The sequence below is a fragment of the Marmota flaviventris genome, chromosome X (assembly GCF_047511675.1).
Source record: "Marmota flaviventris isolate mMarFla1 chromosome X, mMarFla1.hap1, whole genome shotgun sequence".
Lineage (NCBI taxonomy): Eukaryota > Metazoa > Chordata > Mammalia > Rodentia > Sciuridae > Marmota > Marmota flaviventris.
This window is the reverse complement of record NC_092518.1, coordinates 40,638,287-40,656,168: the sequence shown is the minus strand read 5'-3', so window position 1 is coordinate 40,656,168 and position 17,882 is coordinate 40,638,287. Positions and strand designations below refer to the sequence as shown.

The window sequence follows — 17,882 nt, the reverse complement described above, 5'->3', positions numbered from 1 at the left end:
TGTATATGCATGTGTAACTATCAGGGTTTTCAGCAATTGGAATATATATACTTGGGTATGTTCTTGGGAGTGAACTTATCAGTGTGTACTGGTGTCTGTATGTCTGCCTATGCTTGGGTCCCTTCATTCCTGTTTCAAATCCTTATTACAGTTTTTGGTTTTAAAATGATTCTTGGATTAAATATTATATGGAATTCATTATGTACTTTTGGAGATCAGTTCTGAGCATGTAATTTATTTTCTTCTAGGGGATTGCTAAAGAAATCACTGTATTTAAATGCAAGGAATTAATAGTAGGGTTATCCCACAAGACACCTTTGAGCACATTGGGAAAAGATACCTTTTCCTAAAGATACTTTACCTTCATTTGTCAGAAAATTGACATAATATATTAATTTTGTTAGAACAAGGCACTTCATTGCCAGAGAATTGTTAGAATAAATTATACATCTGTGAAGCTGTAATATGAAAGCTGTCCCCTTGGACATGGCACTTCATATAGTATGCAACCTGAACAACATTATGTGGTGCTCCTGCCCAGCAAGCTATTCTAGAAAGGGTAAAAGTTTTCTATCTCATTTAACAGAACAATTCTTCCTTCTGGTTGGAAACAAGATGGCTGATAGGGATCTCTGCTGTCTGAAAAAAGACTCCACATTCTCTTTCCTGACCAGGCCATTTTCTAGCTCAGGGCGCTAATCTGCCCAGAGACATTGGTGAAACAAGTTAAGGCTTTTTTTGTAATTAGTGGAAAGCTATTTTGGATACAACTTGGACTACCAAAGGATCATCAAAGCTTAGCTGTTGCTTCTCAGTCCTTCTGAAAAAGGGAAAGCCTGGAGTAGTCCTACTGACACCTAGCTCCAAATTCAAGTGACAGCTATAAGAGAAATTTGACACCAAGGTAATGACTCAAGAGCTTTTCAATTAAAATGAAAAGAATACCATAAATAGATTAAATTTTGATTTAAGATTAGTAAAAAGGGTACCAAATGGTATCTAGTTACTTGTTTGAACTTAGTCTTTATATATTAGACTTAAATATAATATTCTTTAGTTTTCATACATTTGCATTTTGCTTTTCTTAAGAAATGATTAGATCAAATTTATCAAAATTAACTATATTTATGATTGAAGACTAGGAACTTAAGACCAAATGATCAATACATGGTTGCTTTAAGTGCATAAATTGCTTCTGTGAGAGTTAGAAAAATCTACTGTTATTTGGGAAGATATGAAATAGCCCTGCCAATCATTACCTACTGGTAAGGCACCAGAATTGCTAAGTCCATTTTTGACAGATAAATATATTAAAACTCATCTGCATACCTAAACATAGGAAAAATTACAGCAAATATCTTGGCACATGTACAAATGATACTAAAACAAACTAGCATTTGCATGTTTCTTATTTTTGAAATATGTTCTAATTTCTCTGGCAAAATTCTGAGGTGATGAAAAAGCTAACTACACTGATCTTATCCTTATACATTGTACACATGTATTAAAATATCAAACTATATTCTATACATATGTCTAATTATTACGGGTCACTTAATGATGAAAGAATAAAGTCTACTTTTTCATCAGCCTTTATCATATTCTTCTAAGGTAGTTCCACCAGCATTTATTAAGTGGCAGACAGCATTATAGGCCCTAAGGGCCTTGTTCTTACAGTCTAATGCGATACTCAGCTGATGATCTCAGTATACAGCAAATAAGCAGCAGAGGTTTGCATAATGTGTTCAGGATCCCAGAGGAAGGATGATCCAGCCTAGATGGGATACTACTGAAAGCTTTCAGGAGGAGACTTCTGATCTGAGTCATTGGCATATTATTGGCTTCATTTCAGAGACACAAAGGCTAATCCATGGAAAGATTAAGCAATTTACTCCATATTGGATAACTATCTAAAATGGAATCAAGTTAGACCAAAGAGAAGTGAGTCCCAATTTAAGAATGAGTTCACACTCTTGAACTTCTGGCTACCAGTTACCATGGAACAAGGGCTTATTTGAGAAAGTTCCATACTGATATGCTTCACAGACACATGCATTAGAATACTGAAAAAATGCAGGCACACCAAAATAACCCAAGCTTGCAGCCTTCTAGGACAGCTAATTAACACCTATACCACAATCCTGGCAACCTTTAGTTCTTCATTTTGTGGTTGCTGCAGCTTGCTACAGGAAGATGTATTGCATAAAAATGAGGCATCGGCTCAGACTTCCTCAGATACAAACTTTAAGAGGGCTGAGTCATTCAAATCATTCCCTAAAGTCCTTCAACCACCCAAAGCAGCAAAACAAAAGTACTGCTAATTAAATGTGTAATTAGGGTTTATTATAACTAGCACATATTAGTTTTAGGTCTCATTCATCACTGCTTTGAGATGGCTTTGTTCTGTTTTTATTTGTTCTTAATTGTCCTATTTTATACACATTTAATTTTGTAAGATACTTCATGTTCTTTCTGGATTCAGGCGGAGTGTAAATTCCAAATAAATAATAAACAATACATTCAATTTGTGTACAATCGGCTCTTTTATGTGTTCCATGTACAGTTTATGGTGTACTGGGGCCACTTAGAAAATCGATGTGTATGGTACATTTATGCCCATTTTATAGGACTTGGAACAATTTTGCTGCCTTAAATGTTTACAGAAGCTTAGAGTTATATTTTAGCTTTTACTAGATATTTTTAGTTATATCTACAGTTTACTAGGTGTGGTGTCCTTGCTCAGGAACAAAATCCCCAATAATAATGTTCCTACAAGCAAAGACAGTGCTGAGACAACCCACTTTATGAGACAGTTGTAACATTCTGGGGCTGGGGGAGGGGAAAGAAAATCTCAAGATGGACCATGTTTCCAAGACAGTATTACCTACTTTCTGGAATATTATAGGCCACTTTTTAAACTCTGACTTGCTTCTCTTCCCTGTCCAATTTGCTCCTGTATCACCAACTTCCTTGCTAAGGAGCCAATAATAAACAAGGTGTGCAAACTCACTCTCCTATTATCCTAAAATAGACAATTGGGGTGGTAATTCAATTACAAACCCATTTTAGCATGGAAAAGGACTAATAAAACACAACTTGTTTTGTTAAATATTGGGTTTTCATTTATGATTTCATTGAGGAAAACATAAGATTCTACTACAAAAATGTTTTTAAAAATACTGGACTAGCTCTTCCCCCAAAGGCCCTTTCCAGTACATTCTATGGTTCTATAATACTGAAGATAAAAGTTTTCATTGAATGCCCATCACGGTTTCTTATTTTCACTATAGAAAACACTGGGACATAAAATACAAAAAAAAAAAAAAATGATGGAGAAAGTAGACCAGATTTCCAAAAGTGGAATGTGGGTCAAAGAAGGTCTGAAACAGTAGAAAAAGTACACTAGATAATATAATTATTTTCTCCCATTTTTAGCTTTTATAGGTAAAATTGGCATAACAAGATACTGAAAGATAGTTTTAAAATTATATGTCCCATCTGCCCACTCTTCATTTCAGCCATCCTATACTAATCTACAGTCCTCTGATGGTTGTATGTCATCAGATGATATCCAAAATTTTACCAGTTGTCTTTGAAGTTTCAGTAGTATTTGCCCCATAAAATTTATTTTCCACAATATTTCAATCTATACCCTATAATTCAATCAAAGTAGTCATACTTATATAACTTTATATATAAGAGCTTCACTCCTGTCTCCAAGTCCTAGACTTTCCTGCCCAATTCAGCCATAACCTTGCTTTTACTAATACTTTTATGACACTGATTAATTTAATGCTTGTTTTCTCTATAGGTTTAAGGAGGCTGTGTTGTTCCCACTTACCTCAAATAATGTCTTCATTTCTCCCTCTAAGCTTCTTATATCAAAGTGAATTTGTTATTAGGAAACCCTTCATATTTGAACCTGATACATCTTTGAAAACTTGTTAAGTAGTGAATTTTTGAAACTGAGAATCTTTATTCCATTATTCAAGCTGGAAAAACGATAATGCAATCCTATTCCATCTAAAAACCCAAACCAATTTCACCCAAACATTCTCAAATATCCATGTAATGATCCTCCAAATATGTATCATATTATGTAGCATTTAAACCACCAATTGCTTAATTATTGAAAACTCAAAGAACTAATTATCAGATATATTTGCATGAAGTTCATTATTTTTATTTTATTACATTGAACGCAAAGAACTACTACCCTCTGCTTGTAAACTTTCAGTCTAGAAATGTCTTTCTTTGATTTCCATCATTAAAAGAGAAAAATGCAGGCATTATTTAAAAACTTAGTGCTGATGAGGCGTGCTATAAAGGCAAAGAAAGGCTTTTCCAGGAACTTCTAGAAAGAGGAATCACCAGTGAGAAGCAATATAAGAAACTCATGGGGCTGGGATTGTGGCTCAGCGGTAGAGCGCTCGCCTAGCTCGGGCAGGACCCAGGTTTGATCCTCAGCACCACATAAAAATAAAGGCAAAGATGTTCTTGGGAGTGAACTTATCAGTGTGTACTGGTGTCCATCTACACCTAAAAAATAAATGTTAAAAAAGAAAAGAAAAGAAACTCATGATGAGAGCCACTGAATGCTTTTATCCCATGTGAAACCAAAATGAATCCACCCCGCCCCCACCCCAAAAGGCCTGGAGATCTCATATCAAGTTGAGTAAATTAAAGCAGAGGAGACAACAGCAATGTCAAAATTATCATTTTAATTGAAAATTATTAACAGTCAAGCAGAGTAAGTACTTTGTTGCTAGAGGTGAGGGAAAGAAAAGAGAACAATATCCAAAATTTGGTGTAAGAAAAAATGAGGTTTTACTCAAGCCCATCCAGAATGAAATTGTCAAAGTATACATTAATTGAGGTTAGACTGAAGAGTAGCAACTTGTTAATTTTTTGAAAGCAAGAATCTTGTTCTGTAGGTGCACTGATTTTCCTCTTTACTGTTTATGCTTAGCTGTTTTAATAAAGTGACATCACATTTTCTTTTATACTGCAAGGAACATGTATAGTAATATAAGTATACCATGAAATAATATGTGAAAGGTATAATAATTCATGCAAATGACACTTATCAAAGTAAAATTAACAATTAAGATCATTATAAAAATGGGGTTCAGAGACTACTGTTAGGATTCAAGAAATAGTCCCCTGATACTGATTGAAGCCTGCTTCAGGAGAGGGAGGACTCAACTGACAGAGCCCAGAGCTAAAGGAACTTTCCTGGGGTTTCAAGTCTCTCTATTCATAGCCAAGCAGCTTAACAAATTTTGCTAATCAGGTACTTTTCATATTCTGCCTCAAAGTTGCAAAATCTCAGATGAGAACAGGTAGAGACATTAGTTGCAGGAGAAGGCAAATGAATAAACATCCAAGATTGTGAACATTGTTAGCAATCCCCCCCTTCCTATTCCTGGAGGCAGGGTCCAGGCTCACTTCCCAGGCCCACTGTCTCCTGTTTCAGGAGAATTATGCAAATTTCTGGGCTGGGGGAGCATCAAGCCTCTCTCTCAGAATCCCACAGTATTGATCAGGAGCCTCCAGTCCCTGGCTCTTTGCTTGAGGGAAATGAGGTGGGAATCCCTCTCCTCAGGGGCCAATATCTCTTTTACAGGCTCTTTAAAGCAAGAGGCTTAAACAATAAATGCCTGTAATGCTTTGGAAGATGAAAATCTCTAAGTGCTACAGACAGGGTTGAAGATTCCGATCTTACTCAATAATGCATTATGTTTGCCTTTTAAATTACCGATTCAGCCTTGGTTGGATTGTATACAGTTTATTAACTCTCAATCGTCTACCACACTTGGTTAATGAGAGCTGGATGGATTGAATATTCTATCTCCTTATAATTGTCAATAATGTCCTCACACATGAGTATTTCCCTTTTCAGTCTGAAGTACTTAGCTGAGCACGATACAGAAACTTTGTATTAGAAATAGAGCCATCAGTGATATTTTTGCTTATGGTTATAAGTGACCCAAGAGGTCAAGTGTGGTGGTGCAAACCTGTCATCTCAGTGGCTCTGGAGGATGAAGCACGAAGATTGCGAGTTCAAAGCCAGCCTCAGCAACTAAGCAATGCCCTCAGCAACTTGGCAAAACCCTGTCTCAAAATTTAAAAGGGGAGAGGAGGCGGCACTGGGAATGTGGCTCAGTAGTTGACTGCCTCTGGGTTCAATCCCTTGTACTCTCCCCAAAAATGTGACCCAAGAGAGTCTCAGAAATTTACATTTTCTTTTTGTGAATTTAACAGTGGAAAGATGGTGGATTTTGTTCTGGATCCGCTTCTCCAAAGCCAACTCATATAAAGCTACCTGGACAAATGAAATTCGGATATCCAAGAAAGTACAGTAAGTGAAAATAAAATAAAACTGCTATTTTATATGGGAGTATTCACAACAATGTGTCTTCACAGAATGTATTATTAGTGTATTGCTTTGCACATCAAATACACACCTGCACAATTACATTTCAAGCACATGTTTATCAATAAGTTCATATAGCAATTTGACTAGATAAATATCAAGCTAAAATTTATAAGTATATCCTAAAAACAATAGAGAACAATGAATATGATCTAATAATTAAGTTTGTGACAGGGGGATATGACTGGAACAGGGGGAAGGCTGAAACACATTTGTCCATTCCCTGACATCTTACTATATAGACTAAATGCATGTAGTCAGAGAAAATAAATGGATAAACATAGCAATATATTTTTACAGTAATTATCTCTCAGTGGTGGGGTGGTAGAAGATTTTTATTTACTTTTTGGAAATTTCCTTGATTTTCTACATTCTCTGAAATTAGCACAACTTCATTTATTACCCTGGGTTTTTGAGAAGAGATGTTGAGACAATTGGCTATTAATAGTGAATACCTCAGCAAAGCATCTGATAAAACAAATAATCACCATTTGTATCTTTTTTTTGGTAATTGGGTCTCTTATTTATCAGTTTTGCTTAAAGTAAGTCTCAACTATGCAATTTTGTTTACCATGGACTCCACTGCTTAGCACAGTGCTAGGCACAAAGCAGAGGGAGCAAGTACTCAATTTAATTTTCATGTGTGTGTGCTCACATATGTGTCTGTGGTAGTGGAGATTGCACCCAGAAACTCTCTACCACAGTGCTACCTCCCCAAGCCTTTAATTTTTTTTTTTTTTGGGGGGGGGGGCAGGATCTCATTAAGTAGCCCAGGCTTGCCTTGAACTTGGGATCCTCTTGCCTCAGCTTCTAGAGTATCTAGGAGTAGAGGTGTGTGGTACCATACCCTTCTCGATTTTGGGGGCGGGTACTGAGGATTGAACCCAGGGTGCTCAACCACTGAGCCACATCCCTAGCCCTTTTTGTATTTTATATAGAGACAGGGTCTCACTGAATTGCTTAGGGCCTTGCTAAGTTGCTGAGGCTGGTTTTGAACTTGTGATCCTCCTGCCTCAGCCTCCTGAGCCACTGGGGTTACAGGCATGCACCAATTTATTTTTTTAAAAAATAAATGAATTTAAAAATGTGGAAAACTTTAAGTCTTACTCTCTGTCTATAAATATGACTTGCAGATTTTATGAATTTGTGACAAGCAAGTCTTTACCACCCTACAAGAATGGAAATTGAAGCCAGCACATCTTGAGACAACCACTGTAAAATGGTATGTCACCCTCGTGACAGAACTGGCTAAGGGTCCTTGCCTGTTAGGCAAAGGTGTGTATCTCATTGGGAATTACCAGCAGAGTGTCACTGCTTTAAAGTTTACTATCTACTCTGTAAAATTAGAAGTAGTATTAGAACAAACAATGATGCAGCTCATCCTGAAATCATCTGTTTGGTTTGGAAAAGAGGTATATATGCCTTTTCCCCAGCAGGTTTGCCTTTCCAATTCTTTTTTCTTTGGACAGGGTTTGCCCTCTTGAGTGCTTACCCTGCCTAGCTATGGGAAAGGTAACTGTAAATAGGCTGAGGCAGAGGGAAGCCAACCTGGGATTATATGTGCACCTCCCTTTAGCCTTCCATGCTCAAATTAAAACTCACTGGGAGCATTTGAGAGGGATATTTATTACCTTTTCTTTGTGTAATATTTCTGAGTCTGTGGAGGGATTGGGTCAAGAGGGTGCTTTTTTTAGAAGACAGTTTTTTTTTTTCCTCTCTTTGTTTTGAAAAACCTTCTTAGGGCAAGAAAGTTCAATGGTGCTGGTAGCTTACAGCCAACTTGCCTTGGGGTAAGAGGGTCCCAATTATTTAAAAATGCTTTTTTCTTATTGGGTGTAGACAGAAATAAGACCATTGATTTTGGTGAAGTTGAAGGTATCCCCTGTTGGGATAGAAGGATTTTTCTTTAAAAAAAAAAGTCTGGGAGGAAAGAATCTTTGCTTTAGATGGGGTTGAGTGAACACCTATTTTTAGGTTTGGAGGATTTCCATTAAAAATAGGTTTGTGAAGAGGTACTACAAGGGCCACCAGTTTTAATGAAGTTGAGGAACCTTCCCTAGGAGGATTTTTCTTTTTCTTTTTTTTTAAATAAATAATTTATTTGGAAGATATTAGATTGGGGACATCTCTCCTTCAAAATATTTTTTTTTCTTTCCTTTAAAAAATAAGCAGTGAGGGCTGGGATTGTGGCTCAGCGGTAGTGCACTTGCCTGGCATGTGTGAGGCACTGGGTTCGATTCTCAGCACTGCATATAAATAAATAAAAAAATAAAGGTCCATCAACAACTAAAAAAATAAAATAAAATAAACAGTGAAGATTGGAAGATAAAAAGGATACCTTGGGTTGGATAAATTCCTGCCCCCACCCTTGAGGAAACTATAGAGGGAGACTCTATGGTGTTTCCTCCTTATTGTAGGGTGGGATGGGTTGATTATCAGAAATAACATGCATTGTCTTCAAGATGGTGTGGACACATCTTTCCTGAGAATTCCTTCCTTTTAACCTTTAATGAAGTAGCTCTTTATTTATTTACTTTTGCAGTTCTGGGGATGGAAGCCAGGGCCTCCCACGTGTGAGCTGTATCACTGAAGCCACACCCCCAACCCTCTTTATTGTCTTCCTTCTGTCTTTCTCTCCTTTCTTCCCCATCTCCTTCACTATTCCCTCCCCTCTTCTCCCCCTCCCCCAGCATCTGTCACTCTCTCCTTCTCTGTCTTTCCCTGTTTCACCTTCCCTCTCTCTCAACCTCTTTTCTTCTCTCCCCATCTCCTTTTTTTCTGTTCTCTCCCTCTCTCCTTCCACCTTGTCTCTCTCCCACCCTCCTCTTTCTCCTTCCCTTCTTCCCCTAGCTCCTTCTCTCACTCACTCTCTTTTTTGCTTTAAGAAAAATATTCCAGGACTTTGGTGACTTTCCCTTAAAAGGGGGAGTTTAAAAACCCTCTTCAGCCTGTGTCGTGGTGCAAGGCTGTAACCCCAGCAGCTCAGGAGTCTGAGGCAGGAGGATCATGAGTTCAAAGTCAGCCTCAGCAAAAGTGAGGCACTAAGCAACTCAGTGAGACCCTGTCTCTAAATAAAATACAAAATAGGGCTGGGGATGGGGCTCAGTGGTCGAGTGCCCCTGAGTTCAATCCCCAGTATCCTTCCCCAAAAAATCCCTATTCACATTCTTCCTTTTCCCCCCTCTAGTTCTGAATGTATTTACTTATTTTGAGGGGAAAAAAAGGAAGGCAGTTTTGTTGAGGATGGGGATTCTTTTCTTTAAGTGGATGTTTTTGTTTTTTGTTTCTGTTTCTCCCCTACATTTTCTATTTCTCTTCCAATTAAAAAAAAAACAAAACAGTTTCTGTATTAAAAATAAAGCTTTTGGGACTGGGATTGTAGCTCAGTGATTGAGAGCTTGCCTCACATGCACGAGGCAGTGGGTTTGATCCTCAGTACCACTTTAAAAAAAAAAAAACGAAGATATTGTGTCCATCTACAATAAAAAAAATTAAAAATAAAGCTTTTGAGTTTGTGTGAATTTGGGTCAACTCTAATTAGAGGATTTCCTTTATTTGTTCTTCTTTAAAAATTCACATTTATTTAAATTGTGCTCATGGATGTTTGTGAGGCTGGAACATTTTATTAATATTATTCCATCCACCAACACACACACCTTTCATTATTAATTTTCTTTTATATCATAAAAAAGCATACATTGAGAATAAGGCTCATGTGCTTTGGTCATCTGAGGGTTGTATTTCTTTTCTTTTTAAATGTTTAATTTTTTTAAGTTGTAGTTGGACACAATACCTTTATTTATTTATTTACTTATTTTTATGTGGTGCTGAGGATCAAACCCAGGGCCTCACATGTGCTAGACCCACTGAGACACAACCCCAGCCCTTTCTTTTGTTTCTTTATTCCCTTTCTTGGAATTAAGAATTCAGAACATTTGGCAAGATCAGGAACCCTGTCTTTTAATATTTTTAATTAAAATGCAAGTACGGGGCACAATAAGTACATTTCATTGACTGATAATTTTAAGAGTATCTACCCTTAAAACAATCTCCTTTTTTGATTGTTTTCTTCAAAATATTAAAAATTAGGGTGATTTTAGATAGGGCATAGGGGAGGGAGGGCAAGGGAGGGGGCATAGAGGTAAGAAAGATGTAAGTACATGAATGAAGACACAAATGGTGTCAATCTACTTTGTGTACAAACAGAGACTTGAAAAATTGTGCTGTATATGTGTAATTGAATTGAATTGCATTCTGCCATATTTTTAAAAAATTAGGGTAGTTGTGAATAATAGTTATTTTCTTTGGTGAGTTTGGAGGTACTGTCCTTATGAGGATCTCTTTCTTTTATTTCCTTTTTTATATTCTTTTTTCAATTTCTTTGGTTGTTTGTGGGAATATAATAGATCATTATCTTGAGGTTAGGGGATAGACTCATTTAGTTATCTTTTATTTTATGCAGTTCACATGCCATAAAATTAACCATTTAAATGTGTACAATTCTGTGGGTTTTAGTGTATTAACAAGGTTGTGCAAACATCAGTGTTATCTAATTCTAGAACATTTTAGTATCCCAAAGGAAGACCTGCACCCCTCAGCCATCACCCACTCTTTCCCTTCCATTTTGTCCCAGTCCTTGGCAACCATTCATCCCCTTCCCATCTCTAAGAATTTGCTTATTTTATAATGATTATTTATTTATTTATTTATTTATTTATTTATTATTGTGGTGATGGAGATTGAACCCGGGGCCTTGTGCATGTGAGGCAAGCACTCTACCAACTGAGCTATATCCCTGACCCAGGATTTGCTTATTTTTGACATCTCATTGAATTGAAAGAAATAATATTAGGGAACTTTGATGAGGTTGTGGGCCTCCCTGTTAGAAGAATTATTTTTGTCCCTATAATTTTCACCAGGGATTAGGCATGGGACATGTAGTGCAAATAAAGTTGAAAATTTCATGATTTTTTTGAAAATTAGAAATGCTGTTTAATTTAAGATGTTTATTTCTCTTTTCATAATTTTTATTTAGGGGAATAGAAACTTCATGAGCTTTGGAGGGGGTGAGGGGAAGATGTTCCTTTAGAATTCTTTCCTTCCTTTCTTACCTTTCTTTTAAAAATTTTTGGAGGAGAGATAACTTTTATTATCTGCAGTGACTGTCCCTTTCTTTTCCTTATAAAAAATTCATAATTTTTTTTCTATTTTGAGAATAAGGTTTATTTGCTTTGATGAGGGTGTAGCATCTCCGTCTAAGAATGACTGCATTCTTTCTTTTTTAAATACTTAAATTTTTTTTTCCACGGAGGGAATTACAGTCAGCAGGCATTGGAAAGGTTGAATATCCTATCATTCAGGAGGATTTCTATTTATTTCATTTTCCAAAAAAGGTCTTTTTTGTGTGGGTAATAGGTTCAAGGGCTTGTGCTTCTTCTCTTTCCTTGTGAGGCTCCTGTTCTATGCTGGCCCCCTCTGGGAGCCTGGGAAGTGGAGCAGCAATCACTGCTTTGGGAAAAAAATCAGAGCTAATGAAATGTCAGCTAAAAAGACTTTCCTTAGACAAATGAGGATCTTATGTGTCACAGAAAGCCTTGTATTGAATATTCCAGAAATATCCACAATACATAAATTAACTATTGTACAGTATTTTCTGTCAACTGTTTTCTTTGCCCTGTGCTATCATGCTGCCTTCCTCAGGGGAATAAAAGGGTTAATAATGCAGATGAAATCATTCTGTAAACTGTAAAGTGCCATACTAGCAGAATAGATTAAATAATCCTTATTACAATGTCTCTGAATGGTTTCCTGACTTCTATGGATTTTTACCCTTTCCTGGGAAGCACTTTGGATAAAGGCTCAACCTTTCCTTTTGGGCTACCCATCTGCAGAAATCCAAATCATAGATTTTTATAAACACTTAAGAAGAGTGCTCTTGGAAAGGAAAGACCACTGACCAAATGCCTCATTATCTTTTCTCAAACATTCTGCAGCAAATGCTCAGGAGCTCTCAGAATATACTAAATAAGTCAGATGGTTTCATCAAAGGCTGGCAAAGAAGGGGGAATGAACCTAAGAAAAAAAGAAAATAATTTTGTCCTGAACTTCAACAGGTTAAACATCAAAATGTGTATTCCAAAAACTGTTCACAGTCACTGCAGATATTCTGTGCACTTAGGAAAAAATTTATTACTCCTGAAACCAACATCACCATTAGTCTGCTACTGCTGGGACTGCATGGGATAAGGACACTTTACAAGCCATTTTTAAAAAGGTGTTATAATAATTTTATTCTTAATTATGGTTCCAATATCCATTATGAAAATGGAAAGATTGACTGTATTTCCTTAAGAGCTATATATTCCAGGCTATTTAAATAAGCATTTACTTCTCACTCTGAATCCAATGAGAATGAATTTTTATTCATTCACAGCAGCAGCATCTACGTCGCTGGAAATGGAATTAATAGGTTTCAAGTTTCAGCAACTAATTATTGAGCAAAAACCTGGTAGGCTGCATGTACCAGGTCTGAGAAAGACAGTACTTACTTCTGGGAAGCTCACAAATAGGTAAGATAATAAAATATTTGGGTAGGAATTGCCAGACATGATATAAATAAATGCTTGCTGTTTTACAAGAAAACATGTGTCCAAAACACCAGTTTTGTGGGCAAAAAATGTTCTGTTCTGATTTTGGAGTAGTACTTTGTAGTCATTAGAAGGGATATACAGACCCCTCCCTATTCAAATAAAAGATTTTCATTGATTGCTGGTATAGTATGATTATAATTTCACAGCTGGTCAAAATCCAGTGAATAAAAATATAAACTGTCTTTCCTCAAGCACAGCTGAGGGGAGAAAAATGTGATCCACTTCATATAAGCCCCCCAAGCCCCCAAGAGAGTATAGCATTGTTAAAGAACCAATTCACACATCCTTACTTACAGTTGCAGCCAACAGGAGGGAGACCATGGCTCATTTCCTGGGAATCAAAACATTTTAGAAAGGAAGGAATAGGCAGGTTTGGTTCACAGACTGCATAACCTTGATAGCTATTTGGAAAGAAAACATGAGCCCCCCTTTCTTAGTCACTACCCACACTCTTGGTACAGAATTCCAAACAGCAAGTCCCAAAATCCCCAAAGAAAACAGACGACAGGCTGGAAGATGTTGTATTTTTACTGCAGTACCAGTCGATGAAATTAACTGGAAGAAGTTTGCATTTGTATTCAAGCACTTGGCTTTGTTAATTTCATCCTTTGAATTATTATACTAGTTTCATGATAATTAAGTGGATTTTATTGTATGGAATTTTGTTTTGTTCCTTGATATTGTGTGTGTGTGTGGTTGTTTTCCCCCATATTTTCCTCAAGGAGGCAGTGTTTGAGAACAATGCCACTCCAACTAAGATGGCAACCTGTTTACCTTGAATGTTAAGATTCAAGTCAGCTGGTTGCAGTTGCTACTTGATTGAAGAGGATGCCGCAGAGAATGGTCCTATCACTGAAGATCAGATATTCTCAACTGCTCAGAGAGCAATTACAGAGCAACATGGAGGGTATTGGGGAAGGGTTCTGCTCCTAGCAATCTGAGCATATTTAACTAGATCTTTTGCATCCTTCAAAATCCTCCAGAGCCATTGATTAGTTAATCTTCATGGCTTTCTTGATGGATGGTCAGGCAAAATCAAAACCCTGGGACCCTGGACTCCTTGCAGTGCTGTCAAGTGTCTGTGGGACAGCAGTCCAGCATGTCTGAATGGACATTATATACAGAAAGCTAACCTGATAACCCTTGCCTTGATCCTCCAAGTCAGTCTGGCAACAGGAGTTTTCAGAACATCTCCTACCAGCTTGACAGGAAGATTTTTATTCAGGATTGAGGGTGGGGGGAATTGGAGGGTGGGGAGACTCTGGGCCTCTAATCAGCCTTCCAGAGGCCAAAGAGTATTAGCTGGCCATCTTGGTAATTAAGTCACTAGGTGTCAGTTTCCCAGCCAGGTTCCCCAAACTTGACTTAAGATGGCCACTGATCAGGTGATTCCTGCTGGTCTCCCTCCCACCAGCTAAATGTAAAATCTTCCAAAAAGACCAGAGCAAGCCTCAGGGTTAGTGTGACCCACCATGTGGAGCTGCCCCACCCTTCCCTTTATTGAGATCTCAGCAGGGAAAGGGAAGGTATCTGCAGGAAGGGGAAGGATCCACCCCCTTGTGAGAGTGGGAGTATTGAATTAAAGAAAAAAAAAGTCTGAGTCCCCTACCAGCCTATTTTATTCATTTATTTTTTAAACCTCTGCACTTTTTGTCTTCAGTGAAACTTTTCCCTTTAGACTTCCTATTTTTCAGTCGTTTATCACTGCAGATATTTTGCAAACTCAACCTTTCCTACTAATAACTCAGGAAGCAACCAGCGCTTCCATTTCGTGGTGCCAATCTCTGTTCCCGCCTCCACCCCCGCATTCTACATTCTACAAGTGTGCGGTCCTCAGCGGAAGGGTTCTGGAGCCTTGTCCCTTTGCCCTGCCAAACAGCAGGATGGACTGGCATTGTTGGTGTGTTGTTCATTTGCTCGTTTCTCTGTGTTTTCCCAGGGTAAGCTATATTGAAGTGTACGTAAGCATTATCGTGATTTTCACTGTTTTGTGGAACGAAGTTTGGAGGAAAGAAAGAGTAGGGGGAGCACAGCGAAAGCAAAAAAGACTCTCACTGAAAAGCAGGCTGATGAGGTTTCAGAGATCCAGGATAAATACCAAAAACCTCCCTCCCTCCTCCCGTTTGGGTTGGTGCCCGAGGACCCTCGACGCATTTTTCACTGGCTAAGTGCAATGGTTTAGAAGGTATCTCTGTAGACTGGTAGAGATGAGGGTTCCCATTCATACACTCTCAAATCCCAACTCTTATTTTCTTGTGTCTAAACCAGGACTCGTGTACCATTCCAACTGGCCCTGGTGTGGGATGCCAGTTGCGGGCTTGTGACGCGGCACATCACTGTATCACTGTTTGCGACTACCTGCTGGGAAATCCTGCAGACAGATGGAATGGTGGCTTCGACACACGCATGCTCTCCCCTTCCTCCTAGCGAACCCTGCCCTTCCCCTGCAGTGCGCGTGGGCGTGGGCGCCGCCCATCCCCTCATCCCCCACCAAGAGTACCAGTACCCGGCAGCCCGCAGAGGCGCCAAGCCCCTCCCTGGACCGTCGCCAGTTGAGACCCAGCCTGGGCGCCCCCTCCTCATGGCAGGGAGGGGGCCAAGTAGGCGGCAGCTCTGCAGCCTGGGCCTCTGCGGCAGTGACCACGACTAAGAAGTGTGTCCCACCGTCCCCATTCAATCCCATCCTCTGTGTACCCGGGACCAGCCCCAAACAGGTCCCTTGCGCTTCCTGAAGGCATCTTCCCCCTCTTTTCCCAGACAGGCGCTCATCGCACTGTCTCTTCTCCACATGGGGAAAACTGCTCCGACTCCCACCCCTTCTGTCACCTCCATTCCTAGCCCCCCAAAGCCCACTCTTGCTTCCCACATGTTGCTTCCCGCCTCCTAATCGCTTCCCACTCCTCCTGGCTCCCCTATTCCTGCATCTTTCTGAGCATCTTGGTCAGTGGATGGCAGTCAAATGGGATGCAAGGGATACCAGGAGTCCCCTAAGCTCAATAACCACCTGACTTCGCCTTGCTTCTTTCCTCCACCTCGGGGGTCTTTTTCTTACCTTTATTCTGGACCACGTCACTGGTGTTCGGGGTGACGGCAATGGTGAAGTCTTTAGATCCCTCTCTTGAGGGACCACTGGACACTGCAGTAGACATGGTGCTGGACTCGGTTTCTGACCGGACTCTGGAGCCGGCTCAGGGCAGAACTCTGGGGCAGGTTCTGGGGCCAGCTCTAGGGTCGGCTCTGTGACTGGTTCTGGAGTTGGCTCTGTGGCCGACTTTGGGGCAGGCTCTGGGGCCGGCTCTGGGACAGGTTCTGGGGTCAGCTCAGTGGCCAGTTCTGGGACTGGCTCTGGGGCCGGCTCTGGGGCCGGCTCTGGGGCTGGTTCTAGGGTCGGTTCAGTGTCTAGTTCTGTAGCTGGTTCTGGGGTCGCCTCCGGACAGGGACCTGGAGCAGGCTCTGGACAGGACTCTGGTGCCGGTTCCTGTGAGGGGTCGGGAAGTGGTGGAGGAGCCGGAGGCGGTGGAGCCGGCGGCGGTGGAGCCGGCGGCGGCGGAGCGGGTGGTGGCGGCGGCCAAGGCGGCGGAGGCTCTGGAGACTCCAAGAGCTGCTCTCCATCCTGAGGCGGGGCAGTGCCCTGGGCCGCAGCAGCTTCGCGGTCCATGGCTGCACACCGCTTCAGGTCCAGGCAGTCGGAGCCCTTGAGCTTAGAGGGCTAACGAGCTCTCGGGCGCCCCGCCCACTCCTGTCCGACATCCCCTTGCGGGGTGCCAAACTTTCCCCCGCCGTGCTCCATGGCCGGCTCCGCTCTGAGGTCTAACCCAGGGGCGCTCAGCGTCTGCTTGTACTGGAACACGCCCCTCGGTGTGCGCACACCTCTTCGTAAGCAGCCACGGGCCAGATGGGCGGGAAACAGAGGGGCTTGCGAACGCGGACTGGGCAGAGCGCTTGATGACCTCCTAGCGACGCGCACAGAGAGGAGGGGGGAGGCATAAAGGGGAGGGGGAGTGGAGCGGGCTTCGAGGGGAGGATTTGGAGCCCGGCCGCGTTTAACTCTTTAGTGACACAAATGAAGGGGGGGGGGAAACAGGCGAAGTTGAGGGTCTTTGTAATCCCCCTAACCACTCAGTCGTGAGCTGCTGCTCATAGCAGCTTCCATCCTGTGGCTGCTCTCTCACCTCAGCAGCAGGTGAGCCTAGTCTGGGACCAACCTCTTGCCCCCATCTTCAAGCCTCGGTGGGCAAGTAATCCTTTTTATCTAACCCGGGAAAAGAAATTAACCTGCACGGGGTTGGGGTTGGTGTGTGGGTGCACGGGGTCAGGGGAACGGGATTCCACCTCCTTTGAATTGAAGTAAAATTTGTCACACACACACACCCCCAACCCTGCCTCAGGTTTTGCATTTCTGTGCTTTGCCAGATCCCAGCGGTTTGTCGTTGGGTACAGGGTTTGGGCTGCTTAGGGAAAGGAGTGTGATGAGGGAGAATTGGAGCCCTGGGTTTCCGCAGCCTGCAGCCCTGAGAGCAAGGCGAGAGTGCCCCGGCAGCGGCAGCTGGGCTGCGCGCTTGGGAGCTGAGGGTACCCTGATCTCCGCAGCTAGCAGGGCAAGTCTGGCTGGGCTTTGCCGTAGGAGACTGCCTTTTGCTTTTAGCTGGACTTTCCAAGCATCGGCAGGACTTTTTACCGAACTTGTTAATGTTTGTGCGTGTGTGTCTTGAGCTGGGAAAAATTCACTGCAACACCCACACCTTTTTCACCTCCTGAAGCACTCTGGCATTAGGAATGGGAAATTTTATTGCTAC

General features: G+C 40.9%; 1 protein-coding gene across 1 annotated transcript in view; it reads right to left on the bottom strand.

Annotated features, from left to right (window-relative positions):
- The window catches only part of Dgkk (diacylglycerol kinase kappa), a 132,450-nt gene extending 115,706 nt beyond the window's left edge, over positions 1 to 16,744 (bottom strand). Inside the window, exon 1 of the mRNA XM_071606589.1 lies at positions 16,139 to 16,744. Within this exon, the coding sequence (XP_071462690.1) occupies positions 16,139 to 16,744 (606 nt within the window). The remainder of the gene's footprint in view (positions 1 to 16,138) is intronic.
- Positions 16,745 to 17,882: the final 1,138 nt, after the last annotated feature.